Source organism: Aethalodelphis obliquidens, unplaced genomic scaffold, assembly GCF_003676395.1.
Source record: "Aethalodelphis obliquidens isolate GAN/ISIS:26980383/991018 unplaced genomic scaffold, ASM367639v1 scaffold9, whole genome shotgun sequence".
In the NCBI taxonomy this organism is placed as follows: domain Eukaryota; kingdom Metazoa; phylum Chordata; class Mammalia; order Artiodactyla; family Delphinidae; genus Aethalodelphis; species Aethalodelphis obliquidens.
Genome location: NW_020837953.1, coordinates 39670907 through 39691033, shown reverse-complemented (window position 1 = coordinate 39691033; position 20127 = coordinate 39670907). Strand labels below are relative to the sequence as shown.

The 20127-nt window shown below is 58.5% G+C and overlaps 1 protein-coding gene across 13 annotated transcripts in view; it reads left to right on the top strand.

Moving 5' to 3' along the window:
* The window catches only part of ARHGEF10L (Rho guanine nucleotide exchange factor 10 like), a 159808-nt gene that overhangs the window by 72544 nt on the left and 67137 nt on the right, over positions 1–20127 (top strand). For 10 of the 13 annotated variants that reach the window (XR_003433416.1, XM_027109987.1, XM_027109989.1 and 7 more), the window contains 7 exons: positions 3499–3671; positions 11226–11334; positions 13854–13960; positions 16206–16283; positions 17276–17455; positions 18454–18570; positions 19882–19974. Coding sequence is in view for 12 of the 13 variants with exons in the window: in XM_027109987.1 (XP_026965788.1) it covers positions 3499–3671; positions 11226–11334; positions 13854–13960; positions 16206–16283; positions 17276–17455; positions 18454–18570; positions 19882–19974 (857 nt within the window). In the remaining variant the exon portion in view is untranslated. Of the gene's footprint in view, positions 1–3498; positions 3672–8270; positions 8388–9715; positions 9822–11225; positions 11335–13853; positions 13961–16205; positions 16284–17275; positions 17456–18453; positions 18571–19881; positions 19975–20127 lie in introns of those variants that run through there. The other 3 variants (XM_027109998.1, XM_027109992.1, XM_027109994.1) reach the window with 3 other exon arrangements.

Below are 20127 nucleotides of genomic sequence, written 5' to 3'. Positions count from 1 at the left end.
CTGGAACTGGGCCCACATACTCATCTAGCTGGAAGGAGGACTACCCAGGGACGAGGGATATTTAATATCCATTCACAGTAAGAGCCGTCTTTGCTTAAACACGTTTTGCCAGCTGCTCTTCATGGTTTATCTCCTGTAATCTGCTTTGAAACTTTGACTTAAGGTATTACTTCCTTATTCTTCAGAGAAGGAAACTGTAGAGGCAGAGCTGGGATTCGAACCTGGGTCATTCTGACTCCAAGTCCAGTGCTCTGTCCCCCCCCCCCCACAAAGGACTTGGGTGGCATTTTATGAAAGATGAAACGCATTTGCTTCCCCTATTCAGTCAACCCTGTGAGGTCGGTAGGGCAGGGCCTACGGCTCCAGTTGACAGTCACATCAGAGAGGTTAAGCCACCAGCCCCAGATCACACAGCCAGAATTTGAATAGACATCTGCTGGACTCTGCTTTTTCTACAACACTGTTCTGCCTGTCTTCAGGGCCTCCCCGTCTAGTGGGGGAAACAGCCCCTGCATTTGTGGAGCTCCTAGTCTGACAGGGGCGAGTGTAACCATCCTGGGGCAGCATATAGTCCAACGGGAGAGACACACAGACAACATGACGAGGCCTGACGTTCCCCGGGGGCACACTCCTGACACCTGTCCCAGGAGCAGGGCGGGTGGGCCCGTGATCCACCCATCCATCGAACAAGCCCTGGAGGAGCCTGGAACCCATTCCTGCTTGTAGCTCATGTGAATCCGGGAGAGTGGGAAAGGGTGGCTGGATGAAGTCCCAGAGCCAGGAGATCGGAGTGGCCTGAGGCCATTATTTGACCCCTTTGGGCTGTTCTCCCACCTGAATCCAATGAAGCCACTAATCACTTGGTCACAGTCTTCACTGGGCACCCTCGGGTCCCCAGGGTGTGGGGATATGGCATGTCCTGTGGTTTACCCTGAGGTGGGCAAGAGCAGGTGGCCTGGGAGCCAGTTGAGCCTGCCGACTGAGGACCAGGACTCCTGCCCTGAGACCCCCCACTCTCTCTCGGGGCTGTGGGAGGGTTGAGTTGGCGAGGCTGGGCCCAGCCCTCAGCAGGTGCACCCCACAAGGAGCACTGTGAACATCACACATGCCAGGGCCCCTCACTGACCCACACGGCCTGTGGGCTCAGCCGGCGCTCAGTGTGGAGGTTGTCTACTGAGGTGCAGCCGCACAGGCCAGTGGACCCGCACAGCCTCGGGCTTTCATCCCGGCTCTGCCATTAATTAGGGCACAGCGCTCTGTGCTTTGGGCCTTGGCTTCTTCGTATGAAATCAGAATATCGTCCTGACCTCACAGGACTTGGGGGAGGGTCACGCCGCAAAACTTCTGGTTAAATCTCTCTGGCCTCAGTCGATGCATCTGTAAAACTGGGCAATGCTAGCTTCCTCCTTGGGTTGTGGGGAGGATGCCGTGAGATAGTGGATGTAGAGCACTGAGTGGGTGGTGGTAAGTGCTTTGAAAGGGGAGCCATGTTCCTGAGCATTAGTGAAGCCCGTGGCCCCAGGAGACGGAGGGAGGGGGGGCAGCGGGGACCAGACCACTGTGAGGCCTCTGAAGGCTTAGGAATCTGGTGAGTGTCTCTACTGGAGAGAGTATTTCTGGATGAGCCCAGGGGGTCGTCAGCACGGTGGTGCCTCTGTGGAAGGCAGCACGGTGAGTGGATGGGGCCCCCTCCCCACTCACTGCCTGACTTCGGGCAAGGACACGTCTTCTCTGGGCCCCGTTTTCTCATCTGTCTGATGGGAGGCGGTGGTAGTTTCCGGCCCCACAGGGTTGCTGGGAGAATCTGGCATGTAGATTAGGTGGGCGGGGCCAGAAGTTAGGGGAAGTAGATGTCACGTGGTTCTTCCCCTGGGGCAGCCCCAAGAAACTGGGCTCTGCCCCTTGACTCACGGGTTGTGGGGCCTCCACTGCAGTAACAGGACAGTCAGCCCAGCCTTGTGAAGGTCACAGCCTGGTCACCAGCTGCTCTACTCCCTGCAGATGTTAGTCACTATCATCTTTTGCTGAAAAAAACCCCATGCTTCCTCCTGATCCTGGGACCTGAGTCTCCAGCTAAGCCCCAGTGTGTCTGTTTTGCTCTTTGGCTGAAAATCTTCCCCGACCCCTCACCCGCCCGGCTTTCCCGTGCGGGGGAGATGGAGGCTTGGGGTCAGTGTGGAGACCTTCAAGCCCACCCAGAGCCCCCGCGAGTAAGGATCAGCTGCTCTTTGGTGAGCGCCTGCCATGTACCAGGCTCTTGGCTAAGAGCTTTCTGTGCAAATATTATATTTACTCCAGCTTTCAGCTTATTATCCCCATTTTATAGAGAGGCTCCAATAACCAAAGTTCTCTTCTCTTTAGAATGCGTGGTTTCTGAGCAGATTTTTTTTTTTAAACCCATCTCAGTGCCATATTTTGTCTGTGTTAATGAAAAGCATTTTCACCTTCGCGCACTTTTTTGGAGTCTGCCCTTACTTTTGTGAGGCCTGCAGTTCAGTTATTCTCCAGGTAACAGCCCAGGAAGTGAAGCTCAGAGGTGAAGGTGAGGCCGAGAGCTCCCAGAGGTGGAGCTGGGGCCAGGGCTGGGACCCCGTGTTCTGGGCCCGGCAAACTGGCTTTCCCACCTCAGTCTAGAAACAGCATCTCAAACCCGAGTTGACAGGGACCCCGAGAGTGCCCGGCCCTGGTGGCACCTGTCCCTCCGGGCCAGTGGACTGTCAGGTCTCTGTCCCCCAGTTTCCAGTTCAAGGCATTTCCTGTGGGGCTGGGGAAGAAAAGGGAACATTCCTGGACGCTGGCCCAGGCGCGCCCCCTACTGGACCGTCCTGGACCCTCACGGGGAACTCAGATTTGGGGTGAGGGATCTGAGTCATTCAATGCCCCGGACCATCTTCATTTTCCCCCCTAGCATGCTGAGGCCAGAGCTGAGGGCCTGAGTCAGGGCTTGGTCTTAGGGCTTCTCTTTTCCTCTAAAAAATGCCACAGAAGGGCTTCCCCGGTGGCGCAGTGGTTGAGAGTCCGCCTGCCGATGCAGGGGAAACGGGTTCGTGCCCTGGTCCGGGAAGATCCCACATGCCGCGGAGCGGCTGGACCCGTGAGCCATGGCCGCTGAGCCTGCGCGCCTGGAGCCTGTGCTCCGCAACGGGAGAGGCCAGAGCAGTGAGAGGCCCGCGTACTGCAAAAAAAAAAAAAAAAAGAAAAAAGAAAAAGCCACAGAAACCCCAAATGAGCATTCCGATCCTAGCAAGGTGGTGTGGATAGGGGAAGTTGTTGAGTCGGTGTGTGCCAGGCACATTTCTTGTGCTTCTCTGCGTTTTTCACGTCCTCCTCACTCTGCGGGGTGGATGTCGTGTTCTCACTGCCTCCTGCTTATGGACCAGGAAGTGGAGCTGAAGGTCCACCTTGACCCACGCCCCCACCTGCCCGCCTGGGTTCAGAAATTGGGGCTGGTGGGTTTGGCCTCAGGGCCTCGGCTCACCAGCCCTGTCTCTTGGCCAGCAGGGGCAGAGAGGAAGCTGCTCTACGAGGATGTGCGCCGGGACGGGGCACCCCGGGAGACGGAGGACCTAGGCTGGAGCTCCAGTGAGTTTGAGAGCTACAGCGAGGACTCCGGGGAGGAGGCCAAGCCGGAGGCAGAGCCCGCCAAGCACCGAGTGTCCTTCCAGCCCAAGGTGAGGGGGAGGGCGTCTCTCACCCCAGCCAAGGCACCTGCGAGTGGGGTGGTGAGGGCCAGGCCTGAGACTCGTACCTAAACCTCAGTGATTCCCAGGGATGTATGGTGAGAGAGGGAGAAGTGGCCCATGTAATCCCGAGACAGGAAGTGACCCACCCACATTGCTGATTGGCCGTGGAGAGCCCTAAACCTAGGATGGGCGTGGTTAGTGCCTGGCACAGGTGTTGCCCATGCTCCAGGCCTGTGGCAGACCCGGCAATTGATGACGATGCTCACGGGCTCAGATCTGGCTTCAGAATCCTCCTGAACACAGTGCTTGGGCAGCCTAACTAACTGATTACAGTGGACACATGGATCAAATCAGCTTGATCTCCCTGCCTCACAGGATGCTTCTCAGATCGATCCGAGACTCCCACAACCCTCTGCCCTGGGGAGGTGAGCAAGCGGGCTAAGTCAGAGGTGCCTGGGAGGCTTCTTTCCAAAGCCTTTCAAGGGGCCATCCATGCACTGATTGCTTCCAGTGTTTCTGCTTGGAACAGAGTTCATTCTGCTGATTTCATGGAAGGAGGCAAGGAAGCCAAGAGGAGGATGGATCGTTTGGTTCCTCCTTCGCTGTGACAGCCTTGCCTGTCCCATTTGTTCTCTAGAAGCCACCAGAAGGCAGGTTCTATCCATGCCGAGATTTGGGATTGAATGGGAGCAGCCTCTTAGAGACAGGCCCTGCCCGACCAGAGGTGACTGGGTCTCTGTAAGGGTCCTTTTGAAAAGACACAGGCAGGCAAGTGGGCTCAGCCTGTCAGCGAGTCCTGCCTGCAGGTGGGGCAGGGACCAGGCAGGGGCCCCAGGCCCAGGCTGGATTACAGGGGCCTCCAACTCCCAAGTTTTTCTGAGTGCCTCCTGCCCCTTTCTGAGTTTGGGGATCCCTTCTGGGAGAGGGGCACAGGCCAGAGCAGCGCCTACGCCTAAGAGTCTTCAGACGGACTTTACTCAGATGAAGAGGGCTCCCCAAGTCCTCAGGAAGCCTGGGGGCTGAGCAGGTCACTCCTGAACCCCTGCTCTCCTCTCGGCTGGGCCCCCGTGGGCGGTGCCACGGAAAACAGCCTTGACCTCCTGCTAGCAAAAAAAGTTAAGCATCTCTGACACCTACTCTGTGCCCAGTCCACATGTTAGGGTGTGGGTTGGGGTACAGGGGGACTGGAAGACACAGCCCAGGCTTGGGGAACCTTTGTGGTCTAGGAGGAGACACCAAATATGAAACGATTTGTCAAAAATGAAGAAAACATGCCTTTCTGTGAACACAAGCCCGTGTACGTATGGCCGCCTGCCCGACACAGGTGGGATTTGATGGGCCTAATCACAGGAGGCTTCCTTCCAAGAGAGGCGGGTTGGGAGCTGGGGTGCAGAAGCCAGAGGAGATGGGAAAGGTGTCCCCAGTTGGAGGAATGACCCAGGCGAAAGCCCAGGAACAGGCCTCTTCCTGCTTCTGTCCTTAGAAGGGGCAGCTCTGGTTTAGGGGAGGGAGGGGGCTTTGGTTATGAAGGTGCCACTCGCCCTGGGTAGCCTCTGCATAGCGGGGGCGGGACTCGTGTGTCCCAGCCCTGCTCTGGAGGGTGTGAGCAGGTGGGACTCCAGGCCTGGGCCAGCCCTTGTTCTCAGCCTCTGACTGTCCCGCCTAATCTCCCACGGCCACTTCCCCAGCCCCATGCCTTCTTGCTGGGGACCAAGAGGGAACCGTCAGCACCTCTCAGGGCAGGACGCGTGGGGATGCTGAGTTTGGGCTCTCCCACGGTGGTCCTCAGACTTGCACAGGCATCAGGATCATGTGGGTAGTTGGTTGAAATCGCAGATGTCGTGGCCTCGCTCCCAGGTTCGGGGTTTGGGTGGGGCCTGGCAATCTGCTTTTTAACAGCGCTCTGTCCTCCGGGGATGCAAGGGGCCCACAGAGCACTCTGAGAAATGCTGGCCGGGCCCTCACCTTGGCCTGGCCCCAGGGGTGGGGTCTCTGGGGGCTGCCCCTGGGCTTGTGTCCCGCACACCCTCAAGCTGGGGGCTTGGGACTCTTCCTCAGCAGACAAACGACGTGCAGAGTTCTTGGAATTTCTGACCATGAGGACTTTTCTCCGGCCATGGGCCCAGGCCCGCCTGTTCCCTGAACAGCAGGCTCCCAGGGATTGTAGGGGGCGTATTTCTTCTGACACCCACCTCTGCCTGGGAACCGCCCCACCACAGCCCCACCTGCAGGGCTTTGCCCTCCTGAGCTGCTTGGGGCGCATCTGCTCCTACGCGTCGTGCTGCAGCCGCTGCATGTTTCCGGTGCCACCGCTGCTTGCCTGTATGTAGTTTGTGCTGTGGCGCGTCAGGCAGCAGAGATCTGGGCAGAGTCGGGTCCTGTCCTTAGAGTCTAACAGGAGCCTGGTACCCTGTGCAGCTGCAAAAGAACTAGTGGAGCCCCTCCTGCAGGTGTCTGGCCAAGCCAGCCCTCAGTGGGCCGATTTTTGCCAAAGAAAATGACTGAGGCTCTGCAGAGGGACCTCCTTAGGAGCACTTGACCCAGATGTGACCGGGAGCCTGATCCTGCTTAATGAGGGCCTGCTGGTCGCCCCCCATGGTCAGTGGGAGGTTTTTTCTTTTTTTTCCCAGCTGTGAAATGGGCTCCACTGAACCTGTCCACTTTCTGATTGTGATCTCTTCATGATGAAGGTGACCGTGATCCAGTTGGCCAGGGGCCTGGGCAGCACTGCCAGCTCTGACCTCAGCTGGTTGACTCTGGTCTGGCTAATTCTGCAGTTCACCTTCGAATCTAGTTCTTCGGACCCTGAGAGAGGCAGAGGCCCAGGTCCTTTATGATTTATCATGTCAGTCTTATTTACAGATGAAACAGGACTCCAGTTTTCTGGGGCGTCTGAGTAACTCTCGGAAGGATCCCTGTCCTGCTACTTCTTTGTATAACAATAGTGAATATGTGCCCAGTGCGGTACAGCTGAGTGTGGTACAGCTGGCAGAGCAGTTTCATTTATTGTTCCTAATACCCTAGAGTGGTTGGTATTACTTGCTTTAAGACTCTCATTTTGTTGATCAGAGAACCTAAGTGACAGAAGCTCAGAGAGGTTAAATGATGTGGTGAGGGCCACACAGCAAGTAGGTGGTAGAACCACAGCTCAACATCACATAGGATTGGAAAGGAAGTACCTTGTCCATCCGTTCATCCCTCCATCCGTCCGTCATCCATCCATCCATCCATCCAGTCAACTGTCCATCCATTCAACAAATATTGAGCGTTTATTATTTGAAAGATAGTCTAATATCTAAAAAAGCTTCCATTTTGTTGAACACTCACTAAGCTCTGGGGTTTACATGCTTTGTCCATTTCACCTTCTCAGTGATACTATGAGGTAGTTATTATTATGGCTACTTTACCAGTGAGGAAGCTGTCACTCAGAGAGGGAAGGAGACTTTTCCAGCTAGTACGCGGGGAGCAGTGCTTTGAATGTGGGCCCACCTGCCTCTAAGCTCGTGCTTTTGATTCCTCTGCTTGTCTACTTTTCTACAAGTAATCCTAGTCACGGTCTTCTCTATATTTTGCCAAATGTCACTATTGCTCCTACAGTTCATGCATTTGAATGTCTGTCTGTTTGTCCATTTGTCTGTCCATCTTCCCAGATAGTATGTAAGCCAGCCACCTACCCCTCCATCCAGTCGCCCGCCCGTCATCCCTCCCTCCCTCTGTTCCTCCAGTGGTGTGCTCGAGCCAGCTCAAACTAGCTCACAAGAGCCCAAGAACCAATTGTGCACATCCCTTTCCAACTTCACGCTCGGTGCTGTCGCATTGGTAGTCTGAAATTGGCCGTGGTGGGCGTGCTCACGCCGTGGAAACACTATAAGGCGGGGCTCTTTTTCCTGGAGAACCACTCATTGAATATTTACCAGCACAGCACTGCGTCCAACCATCCATGTTTTTATTAATTCATCTGACTGTCTCTTCATCCCTCTACCCATTTGCCATCTGTACAGTCATCCAACTAAATGTATCCATTTGCTCACCCATCCATCCACTTATCTGTCTATCCATCCATCTATGAGCCTGTCCTTCTACCCATCCGTCTATTGTCCATCCATCCACCCACCCCTCTCTGCATTCACCCATCTTTCTGCATTTGCCCACTCATCCATTTATCCCCTTGCCCACCCATTCCACCCATCCGTCCACCTGCCATTCGTCCATCTCGGAAACTTGCCAAGAGCCTTTAATGTCGAGAGCCCCATGCTGGGCTCCTGGGATGGGGAGATGACCGAGACACAGTCCTTGTCCTCTTAGCACTGGGAGGGGGCCTGGGCTGTTCCCCTCCCGCCTCTGCTCCCCCACAGCTGCAGAGACCCAGCCCCCAACTGCGTGGCATGTTGGGGTTGGATGCTGCTGGAGCTCATTCCAGGCAGGGGCCTGGTGGTCCCCAGGTGCCCGATCCCACCCACCCCGGGTTGTCTACCCACCACCTCACCTGAGTCTCCTTTTTACTCTGTTGCCGGTGTTTTGTCTCCTGCCCTCCCCGCCTGCTTCTCTCACCTGCTGTCCTTCTGCCTGGCTGCTTGGGGGCTCCAGCTTTCTCCAGACCTGACTAGGCTAAAGGAGCGATGCGCCAGGACTAAGAGAGACATCTTGGCTTTAAGAGTTGGGGGGAGAGACATGCAGGAGCTGAAGCACAAGTACGATTATAAGGTACTGTCTGTCTGTCCCTCCAAGTCCTGGGGGCTCCCGGGGCCTTTCCTGCGCTTCTGGGGCTGCAGGGGTGGGGCTGAGTCCTGGAGCTGCCTCGAGCCCTGGAACTTGGTGGCATCTTTCGTCGGCTGCGCGAGCTGATGCCAAAGGCTGGCTCGCTCCTGTCCATGTCCTCGCCTCTCTCTCTTCCCGCCCTCAACTGACACCTTAACCGTCGATAAGAATTCCTGTGTGGGCTCTCAAACTTTAGGGCCCTCAGAATCACCTGAGTGCTTTGAAAAATGCAGATTCCTGAGTTCCACCCCCAGAGAGGCTGATTCTACAGGTCTGGGCCGAGGCCTAGGAATCTATGAATTTGGTAACTGTGGCAGGTGGGTTTGGGTTACACTTTGTTGGTGACGTTGGACGTTCCTCCGCCTCGGAGCTGTTCAGAGAGGTCCGGGGTAAGGAGACCAGTAGGAGAAGCCGCAGTGCCTTCTTCTCAGATGGGACTCCGACCTCTGCATGAGGGTGATGATATGGACAGCAGTAGCTTCCATTCATTGAGCACCTACTGTGTGCTGTGGGCTTTGCAGGCCTGCAGGCCTGGATTTGAATGCCAGCCCCACCACCTCCTCGCTGTGTGATCCTGGGCAGGCCTCTTGACCTCTCTGAGCTTCAGTTTCCTTGCCTGTGAAATGGCGGCATGAACAGTACCAGCGCCCAGGGTGGATGTGAGCTCAGAACCGTCAGGTGCTTAGGGCCGCGCCGGGCACAGCCTAAGAGTTCAGTGGATGGTGACCATTACTACTTGTGTGCCTGACCGTTTTCTCCCTGAGACGCCCTAGCAGGCCGCTGTCTTACTGCTGTCATTCAGTGTTAGTAAGGCCAGCAAGTGAGGCAACTGGCTGGTGGCCACACCAGCGGCCAGCGGCAGAACTGGGCTTCAAGCCTCGGTCTGTGCAAGCCAGAGCCTGCCTGCCCTCTATCCTGTAGCCCTGCCCATTTCCTCAGAACCGGAGGCCTCTCTGGAGGAGGCGGAGAGACCCTTTACAGTTTGCAAGACCCGTATACGGACACCCTCTGACAGCCCTGTGACTGGAGGTGGGGGCAGATTTAACTTCTCAGGAAGCTGCGGCCCAGGGAGGAGCAGGGAGCACGTGGAGGGCGGCGTCGAGACCAGGGTGCTTTCCCCAGCCCGGCCCCTGAGTCGGCCCCCAGATCGGGCTCTGTCCTCAGTGCTGTGAGCCAGTGGAGCTGGCAGGTTGACCCAGGGACGCCTTCCAGGTGCTCACCTGTTGCTCTTTTTTGGCCCAGGAAGGGTCTCTGATGGTTCCCCCAAAGACCACTTTGGGGGTTCCTAGGACAGCCCCCCTGACGGCTTTCTGCTGAGACAGGAACTGGGCTCCAGGACAGAGGTTTCCACTGTGGGGGTCATGACCCCCTCAGAGGAGGGTGAGCATCTTCGTACGGTTTCCGGGGTCTGGGGTCGAATGTCCCTCTCATTAGATTCTCACAGGTGTTTATGACAGCCCCACCCACCTCTCCGAAAGGCCAAGAACTGCTGCTCTAGAATCATACCATTGAGAGGCAGGGAGGGGCCCGGGACTTCCCTTTCCCCTGCTGGCTGTTGGCTGTTTCCAGAAAGTCGTCTTGTTCCTGAAAAGTTACCACCCTGCCCCCAGCCTCAGTGCCCACTCAGTGTTCGGCAAGCCTTCCTGACCCAGACCCTTGAGCAGTGCCCGGGCCCTTATGCTGGGGACCAGGGCGGGTGTTTGGAGGAAGGTGATAGAGAGAGCAGAGACCAGGGACCCCCAGATGAGTGCTTCCCACCTTTAGCAGAGAGCTTCAGGGAGAAGGGGTTTCCTAGAACTGTACCGTCCATTATGATAGCCACCCAGCCCTTTACATTCAAGTTAATTGAAATGAAAGATCACCAGGACTCGGGGTCCTCAGTCGTACCCGCCAGCTCTCAGGTGCCCAGTGGCGATGTGTGGCTGGCCGTTGCTACGTTGGACAGCGCAGACAGGGAGCATTTCCAACCACGTGGAAACTTCTAGCACTGGCTGTGCGTCAGGGAAGCTTCCAGGACTGGGCCGGGGGCTGAGGGGACAAAGCAGTGAGTTAGGGGACGGCAGCTCTGTTTGCAGGCCCAAGGTGCCGCTTCCCCGTCCTGGGCCTGCCTCCGCCCGCGCCCCGCGTCTGCTTCGCTTGCCACGCCCAGCTCCGTGGAGGCACCAGCCTCCCCCGTGTTCCTGGGCAGAGGCTCAGTAAGAAACCCGGCTACTTGGTGGGGCCGGGGTTCCACTGATGGGATGGGGCTGCTCCCCTCCTTTCATACTTGCTCCTAAAGTAAGCTTGGGCATCTGTGCAGCTCCTTTTACTGTCCAGCGTGCTTTCCCAGACCCCGTTTAGTCCTCACAGGCTCTGGCGGGTCTCAGGGAGGAAACTGAGGCTCAGTGAGGTTAAGGGCCTTGTCCAGAGTCACGCGTGTGGGGAGCGGTAGGGCTGGGATCTGAACCAGGCCTAGGACTCCAGGCCTCCAGACTTTTCCCCAGTGTCACACCATGTCCTTAATTTGACACCCAAGGGGAAAAAATTGGGTTAGTAAAGAGGGTTCCCCCCGGAAGGTCCCCCAGGGCGTGAATGCCCTTCCAGCCCTTCCCAGGAGGTCTCGGGGTGGCAGTGCCCTGCTGTCTTTCTTGGCCTCTGCTGCCACCTCCCTGGGAGGCAGTGGGCTCCGGGGTCCTCATGTTTGTAGCCCTGGCTGGGAGGCCTGGGTAGGGCCGGTGGCCCTTGGCGGCAGATGTCGCAAGGCCTCCTTCCGCTTCTCTGATGAGCCCCCCTGCCTTTGCTCAGATGACCCAGCTCATGAAGGCTGCCAAGAGCGGGACCAGGGACGGGCTGGAGAAGACGAGGATCGCAGTCATGCGCAAAGTGTCCTTTCTGCACAGGAAGGACGTCCTCGGTGAGGAGCTGCGGGCCGGGCCAGGGGCGGGCTCGGTGCTCGGCAGGGGTGGGTGGGCGAGGTCACTGGGTGTCCGGGCTCCTCTGGCGGTGGGGTTTGGGGACTGATCCCCAAACGTGCCAGCTTGTTTCCCGGCCTGTGGCAGGTGGACCCCATCTCTTCCGGGAAGTGTGGGCCTCTCCCTTCAGCATCCCTGCCCTGGTCTCTGTCGTGGCCTCCTTGGCCTCTTGCCTCCCATGCTCACCTGACCTCATCTTTGAACGCGCCTGTTCATTCCCTTCTTTATCCATGCACCTGTCTCTCCACCAGCCGACATTTATTGAGAACCTACTAAGTGCCATGCCCCGTGCTGGGTGCAGGGACACCAAGATGAGTCAGGCAGTATTGCCTGCAGGAGCACGTGGGACAGAACGGAGACAGGCATGCAAACAGGAAATGACCAGCCGCATGGTGGGCTGCCACGGTGGGAGCGTGGGGGAAGTGAGCGTGGAATACGTGAACGAAAGGTCAGGGAAGGGCTGAGAGCAGAAGGAGAAGGGGACCCAGGTCCATCAGGCCAGGGAACGGGGCAGGGAGTGGGTGCTCCGGGCAGAGGAGCCAGCATGTCCAACGGTCCGGAGGTGGGAAGGTATGAGACGTTCAAGAAGTGATTTTCACGATGGTCATCGTTTATGGAGTGTCTGTTGAGTGCCAGGCACTCTCTGAAGAGCTTTACAGTTTCTCATTTAATACTTATAAACACCAGACAGGGACAGAGGACTGTCTTGTTCCCATTTGGAGATGGGGGAACAGGCACAGAGTGGTTCAGTGTCTTGCCTGGGGACACACAGGCGTGGAGGGGACGGAAGAGGCTTCCTCTGGCTGGAGTGAGGGCAGGGGGGAGAGATCAGGGCCCCGTTAGCACAGGCATTCAAGCCAGGGAGGGCTTTGAGGCTCTGCGCCCTCTTGAAATCTATGTATTTTACCCTCTCTGTGCCTCAGTTTCCTCATCTGTACAATGGGGCTAATCTGGCATCTGTCTCAGGGGGCTTTGGTGAGGATGACCGAGCAGTAGTAGTACATGGGAAGAGCCCAGCACAGCTCCTGGCCCCTGCGTGGCAGGTGTTATTCCCGGTGGCAGCCACAAAAAGGGGGTGTTTGGTGCTGGGACAGCATCTTGCTGTGCTGGACCCGATCCTGGTTCCACGGCCTCCTGGCTGTGTGACCTTGCCCACTTCTTCCCCTCTTGGACTGCCAGGTTCCTCATCTGTGAAGTGGGTTTAATTAACCCCACCACTGCATATACTTGATTCAGCGCCAAACTTTTGGGGAAGCCCTACCCCCCGACGAGGGAGGGGACGATGGGCCGAGGAGCCATTCTGAGCTTGGAGTGGCCTGGAGAACGGACAGGCTGGACATGCTGGCTGGCTGGGAGCTCTTCCTGGTCACCCTCCCCATCCCCAGGCCAGCCGGGCGGCCAGCAGGCTCCCTCCCCACCCTGCCTGTTAGCCCGGAGCCTTTCCTAAAGCGACCCTCCCACCAGAGGCGTTATTAATAGCCACGGCAAGGCTCGAATCACCGGCCAAGAATGTTACCCAGTGGCGCATGGGGGAAGAGGAAGCCTCGGGGCCAGCGGCTGGGGTGGGTGCGGAGTGATGCCCGGGGTGCCATGTGGGCCAGGCAGGAGGGCCGCCACCACCCCGACCCCCATACTGTCATCCACTGTCCTTCCTCCTCCTCCTCTTCTGTCTCCTGCTCAGGTAAGGCCCGTCTGCGTGTCCCTGTTCCCTCGGCCCCTGGGAGCCACCACCACTTCTCTCTTCCCAGCTTCCCCTTAGCACCCGCTTCCTGCTGCCTGCGGCTGCCGGCACCGGGTTTCAGGGCCGCAAGCAGCGGGGTCCCGTCTCCCTGTGCCTGTGCCTGGAGCTCGTGGGGCGGGAGCCCTGCGAGGCCGGGTTACTGCGCTCTGCCTGACCTCCGCTCTTTCTCTCCACCCCGGCCTCTGTCTGTCCCGATCTGTCCTCTGAGGTCTGCCCCCACTCATGTCTGCGTTCCCCTATTGGACAGCAGCTGGACTTTTTCCCCATTGGGTCTCTTTTTTTGAAAGATGAAAACACAAAGCCAAACAGCCCTGCTCTTCTCGGGGTTTACTTTCTTCCCCCTTTTTGGCAACAAGAAGAAAACTATTTTTAGTGTCTAGTGATGGGGACATGGGCAGCCTGGCCTTTGCCAGCCCAGAAGCGGGCGGGTCTGAGCGGGGACAGAGACTCCTGGCAGGGTGGATTCTGAGAGCCGAGCCCCTGCTGCGTGTTGCTTCCTACTCTCTCGCTCCATCCCTCCCTCACTTCTATTTCCGGGTGGACTGTTCTAGCAGAGTATAGCCAGGAGGCCAGTGAGTAGGCCCTAATCCTCTGTGGCCCCAGGAGCCGCTCATCCCAGGACCCCGGTCTGTCGCGGGGAGGGTGGTTTCCAGCTCCTGGAGTTTGAGCAGGTGTGTCATCCTTGCCTTGCCTGTGTCACCAGCCCATCTCACTTTCCAGGTGACTCGGAGGAGGAGGACATGGGGCTCCTGGAGGTCAGCGTTACGGACATCAAGCCCCCAGCCCCGGAGCTGGGCCCCATGCCAGACGGCCTGAGCCCACAGCAGGTTTGTGGGAGGAGCGAGGTGTCTTCAGGGGGAGGGACGGTGAGGACCCCAGCCTGCTACCTGGGACCATGCAGGTCTGGGTCTGGAAGGGGAGTTGATGATCAGGGGGCCCTTGACAGAGCCCCAGCTGGGTGGGGGACCTCCTGGGGTCTCTTCTCAACCTGCTGCACAGACTTTCCAAATTGGACCCTGCAGGTTCCACGCCATCATCCTGGGTGGTGGTGGGGCTGCATGTGGAGCTCTTGCTTCCCAGCCCTGCGGCAGCCAGAGTAGCTCCTGTGTAACTGGGTCAAACGAAGGTGTTTGAACAAAGGGCCCGCAGTCCCTTTCTGGGAAGCACTGAGCTAATCCAGTTCAGGGAGGATCCCTGGAGGTGCCCGGCCCCCCTCCCCCAATCCACCCACCTGTCATCAGTTCAGACCCCAGAGTCACCGCAGGCATCCCAGGAGCGGGGCTCTTCGGGCGATGTCTTCCTTCTCCAGAAGTGTCACATCGAGATCGGGGTGGCTGTGCCCTGGGACCTTCCTCGGCAGAGTCAGGTTTGGGTTTTTCCCCGCTGGGGTTTTCTTAGCCATGAGGCAGAGGGAGAGACCCCTGCCTCCCTCTGTCATGAGGGCTCTGAGCAAGACATGTTGGGGAAGCAAATGCAATGAGGGGGTTGGCCGGTTTGGAGTTGGCAGGAAATCCTGAGGATGGGCCCCTTTTGCAAATCGGAGATACGGCCACACCTCTCGTCTTGGGAGTCCATCCGCCTCCTTCTTTCCTTCTTTCTCCTGCCTGGCCCCTGGCAACACTGAGGTGGTTACCCGCCTGCTCCCTCCCCTATGCAGTGAGTCACTGTCAGAGCCGTCAGAGCTCAGAGCCAGGCAGGACCCCGGGCTGCCAGCTCGTAATCCGGGGTTCCCCTTTTTGATGTCGGCCGGGTCTGTCTCCTCGGGAGCCTTTTGCATTTCTTGCATCAGCAATGTTAGTTACTCTAGGCCAGTGGCTCTCAACCGAGTTTATTTTGTCCCCCAGGGGACATTTGGCAATGTCTGGTGATGCTTCTGGTTGTCACAGCTTGTGGGGGGTCGGGTGCTGCTGGAATCTGGTGGGTAGGGGCCAGGGACGCTGCTACACGTCCTACAGTGCACGGGACGGCCCCAAGCGTCAGCATGCTGAGGTGGAGAACGCTGCTCTGGGAACACCTGGGAAACTGGGGATCGTTGACAAGGCATCCTGCTGTGGGGCAGCTTGAAGGACAGGGGCCATGGTCAGGCCCGGGCGCAGGCAGGGTGGTGGGAGGAGATGCAAAGGTGTGCCAGAGGCAGGAGGGAGGAAACAGAGGGGAGCAGGGGAGATGGTGGTGGGCGCCTGGATCGATGTTCTCAGGATGGCTTTGGGGGCACAGTGGGGATCAGTCACCCTCCCAGCTCTGGGCCAAGGTGGATAGGCTCCCCCCTCGGACACCTCTCATGTGCGATACCTTTCATGAGCTCTGTCCCAGCTTTGCTGCACGCTAGAATCACCTGGGAAGCTTTAAAAAACACTGTTACCGAGGTTGCACCCCGTAGCAATTCCTTCAGAATGTCTGGGGTGGGAGCCACGTGATTCCAGTGTGCAGCAAAGTCCCCCCACCCCTTCCCCCCTCCAGCCCGCATGCTGCTGTATCCAGGTGAGGGCTTCTTGACTGGGTGCTGGTCGGTCTGCACCTGAGAGATGCACTAATTTGAGCTGAGGAGAGACAGGGAGGGCAAGAGGGGAAGGATAAGGGGCTGGGATGTTTAGCTTGAAGTAGAGCCCACTTGATGGGGATGGGAGAGATATTGGTTAAGGATTAGATCTATAAGTGTCGGGAGCTGAGATTTCAATTTCACCTAAGAAAGAATTTTCTACTAAAGTTGTCCAAAGATGGAGGAGCCCGCCCATCCCCATGGAGGAGAGCGGTGGTTTCCCATCCCTGGATGTGTGGGAGCAGAGACCAGGCAGGGGACTCGAGTCCCAGTGTCCCCTGCCCCCATGCTGCAGTCTGGGGAGCACGGGCATTTGTCTGGGGTTGGCAGGGCCTCTGGAAGGGAATGCTGGCCTGCCAGGCCCCAGTGGTCCAGGAGCAGCTCTGGGAAAGACGAGTTCCTTCTGTCCCGCGGCCGGCAGCTCCACTGGGCGTCATGGCTCCTCGTCCCATCACCCGGGGCTCCGCACGCAGCCGGAACTCGCTCTGTGCCGTGGTTGGCACAGGTGCCGACTGTGCTTTCTGCCCGAGCAGGTGGTCCGGAGGCACATCCTGGGCTCCATCGTGCAGAGCGAAGGCAGCTATGTGGAGTCTCTGAAACGGGTACTCCAGGTAGGACTCCGGGGGGTCTGGAGAGAGGGCAGGGGAGACCCCGGAGGGACATTTTACAAGGAGCGTTAGGGGACTGTGGGCATCTTTAAGGGGAAGGAGCCAAAGGCCAGGGCTTTTATGGAAACAGCAGGAACTCCAAATGGGGGACACCAAGAATTCCAGATGCCTTGGTGTTCACAGGATGACTGCATTTTCTGAAACCATGTCAGGGTTCAATAAAATGAGCTGTATCCTATGGACTTGAGGGCATGTGGTGCCTCTTGTGCCTCCCTTGCCACTCTGGGAGCCCCCGGGGCAGGGGCTGATGTCTCCCCATCATCTTGGAGCTCCCTGGGTGCGCCCTCTCCCCTGTGATCCGGATGCACAGGAATTGCTAAGTAGATGCTTGCGTGACTAAGGTGTGCTGGCCTGGTCTGTAGTTTGCATTCCTGAAAAGGTGAACCTTCTGGGATGTTGTGGGCTCTCGGGGAGGACAACAGGGAGGGGAATTGTAGGGGTGGGAGGGTGCTAGTAACAACCTCATTTCCCCTCCTGAGTTTGGATCCACAGTGGAGGAGCCCAGACCTCAGGCAGGTGGAGACAAAAATATCCCGTGTTTCTGACAAAGCTGGTTGGAGAGTGTGGCTCTAGGTCTTGCTGTGACATCACTGCCACTGCTCCGTTAGACAGACTGGCTCACTTGTGGGCAAAGCCGATCTGGGCCGGCCCCTGGGGACTGCCTCCGTGGAGCTCCTTGCAGGCAGGGGTCTGCCCGAAAACCCAGCTTAACACATAAGTCACGGGGGTGGGTTATGGATGGGCAGAAGGGTCAGGAGTGTTACGATCACGGAGATCCTTCCAGAAGGACAGGTGAAGAGTGAGGGGTGGGTGCTCCTCCCGCAGGAAGGTCTGCCGAGTTCTGCTTGGCCCGGTCCAGGTGGCCATGAGGGCAGTGGGGGCAGGGTCTGTGGCCTGGCCTCAGGGCACTCACCCCGCCCGTGCCCCCGCCTCAGGATTACCGCAACCCCCTGATGGAGATGGAGCCCAAGGCGCTGAGTGTCCGCAAGTGCCAGGTGGTGTTTTTTCGCGTGAAGGAGATCCTGCACTGCCACTCCATGTTCCAGATCGCCCTGTCCTCCCGCGTGGCCGAGTGGGACTCCACCGAGAAGATTGGGGACCTCTTCGTGGCTTCGGTAGGTGTCCCCAGACTCTCCCCAGCCTGCCAAGGTGCCAACCGCGGCCGTGATCTGGATGTGCTCTGGGCCAGCCTCCTGCCTCCACCTGGTCGCCTCGTCCCAGCCAGCGGGGTCAGAGGGTGGCAGGGCCTGAGTCAGCCTGGCCTACGCGGGGGTGGGCGTGACACCTTGCAGCGTGTCCTTGGAGATGTCCGCCCGCGTGCCTCCCGCTCACTGTTGTGGCTCTGCCTAGGTGGCAGTGCCTCCAGGAGACTGGCCACTGTGGGCAGCCACCTGGCCGATCTCAAGCGCCCCCTGCCGAGTGCTCGCGGAGGGACCACTGTGCAACGCTCACACAGAGCATGGCCTTGGCCCCAGAGGGTGCTGCAGGGTGTCGGGGCCAGGCCACTGGGTCGTGCTCCCGGAGACGTGGCCTGGTCCCAGCTCAGCTGTGCAAACGTGGGCAGCTCCAGGGCCCTCTCGGGGCTCAGGTCCCCATCTGTGGAAGAAGGGGGTGTGCTGGACTCATGGTTTTTGACACTGAAGTCTGTGGGCCCCAGAGAGATTCATGGGGTGAGAGATGGTCAGATCGGTGGAAACTGCTTCGATATGTTGTAGGCAACTGGGTTCTGCTAAAAGGCAAAAAAACCAGCGCCCTGGTCGGTGTGTCCATGGGGCTCAGGTCAGGAGCGCCATCCTTGAGGGTGGGGAGCTGGGGGGCGTAGCAAAGGGCCGCCATACCCCCCTTCGCCTGTGGGCCAGGCTGCCGTGCTGGGGGACGAGGGACCTCCCCAGGCTCTCCTTAGCACCACCTCTTCTTCCCTGTGACCTTGGTGTCTCTTTGCCTCTCTGAGCCCTGTCCCCTCCCCTCACCGGGTGACAGGTTTCCTCACCTCAAGGCTAGCTGAGACCCTCCAGACAGAGGAGGACTGTGGTCACCAGTGAGGGTGGGGTGCTGGTCGCCCTCCCCCTCGCATGGATGTGACCCTCCCGGGCCGCGCCCACACCTGTTACAGTTCTCCAAGTCCGTGGTGCTAGACGTGTACAGCGACTACGTGAACAACTTTACCAACGCCATGTCCATCATCAAGAAGGCCTGTCTCACCAAGCCCGCCTTCCTCGAGTTCCTCAAGGTGGGCCCGAGGGTGGTCCGGGGCCCCTCTCGATGGAGCCCTGGCCGTCGGGGGGGGGCAGGGAGGTGTCTCAGGAGGTAGGGATCGCTGCAGCATCACTTCTTTGGCCCAGATGCCTCTCTTCTTTCCTTTGGGCCATCCCCAGTCCCACGGGAAGAAAATCTGCCTGTCCTTTCCCCACTCCGCCAAGGGGAGGGTGAAGAAGAGTTAAAGTTTCTGTAAGCCGCTTGGGATCCTGGAGCTCTGACAGGTGGAAGCGTAGGCCTGTGACATCTGCAGACGGTGGCTAGGCTTGGTGTGGCTCAGCTTGTGGCCGGGATGATCCCTTTTCTTAAAGCGGTGCTTTGGGGATCACGTGCGAGAATAGAGTTTAAAGGACTATAGGCCTCAAGTAGCTGTGGGACCAGGTCCCCCAGTCCCCATTTCCTAGGCGCACACGTAGGTGAGTCAGAGACGTGCCACCCAGCAGAGGGCGCAGGTGGGCTGGGGCCCCCCACCCGCCTCAGCGGAGCAGCCTACAGCCTGGATCCCAGAGGCTCAGGGGGCTTTCTCAATGGGGCGCCATCCGACATGGGTCCTGGGGGGTCAGTGGGGTTGAAACGGAGAGATGGAGAAGAGGGTGTTCCAGGTGCAAGGGTGATGGGGCAAAGGTCAGAGGCAAAGTCTGGTTGGATCCTGGGAGCACTGGGTGCCCGGGAGAGAGGCCCAGAGCAGTGGAGTTCAGTTTGGGCAGATCTGGCCCTCCTGGCCCAGGGGCTAGGATGTCGTATTTCAGGCAGCGGGAAGCCACTGAAGTTTTGGGTGGAGGCAGATGGAGGCAGAGGCCGGTGGGGAAGCTGTGGCGGCAGCCTGGGTCGCAGGGGCTGAGGGCCCGGGTCAAGGTGACAGGTGGGTGGATGGAGAGGTGGAAACAGAAGCAAGAGACAGGACAGTAAGAACCGTCCCCCTGCCGATCCTCACCCCGGCCCAGGCCCGTCCGCTTTAGTTTAGGCGGAGGGAATGGTTGTCTCGGCTACTTTCCGTAGCCTGACTTCTTGGATAAATTGCTGAAATGTCCTACTTAGGCTTTTAGTCCAGAGACTTTAACGTGATGCTCTAGGCTTTCCAGGGTGAGGGGCTGTACCGGGGAGCCCTGTGGTGGCAGGGACCCCTGACTGTGGAACCAGGGACCTCCTGGGCTCTTCTCTTGGGCCCAAGGCTGAGCAGGGTCCTGGGTCCAGGGAGGGGAGCCCAGGATGGGCCGCGTCTGTACCCCGGGTGCTGGGCCCTTGCTGCGGAGGCTCAGTGAATTACCCCCCTCATCTCCAACAGCGGCGGCAGGTGTGTAGCCCCGACCGCGTCACGCTCTACGGGCTGATGGTGAAGCCCATCCAGAGGTTCCCGCAGTTCATCCTCCTGCTTCAGGTACCATGGGGGATTCTGGCGGCCATCAACCTGCAGGGTGGGGCGTGGCATGGTGCGAGCCTCATGGGGTTGGGGCAGGAGGGCTGGCTTCTCATCCGTCACCCACAACCCACGCATCTGTGCACGGTGGGCAGGGCCTTGGCCCCCCGGCCC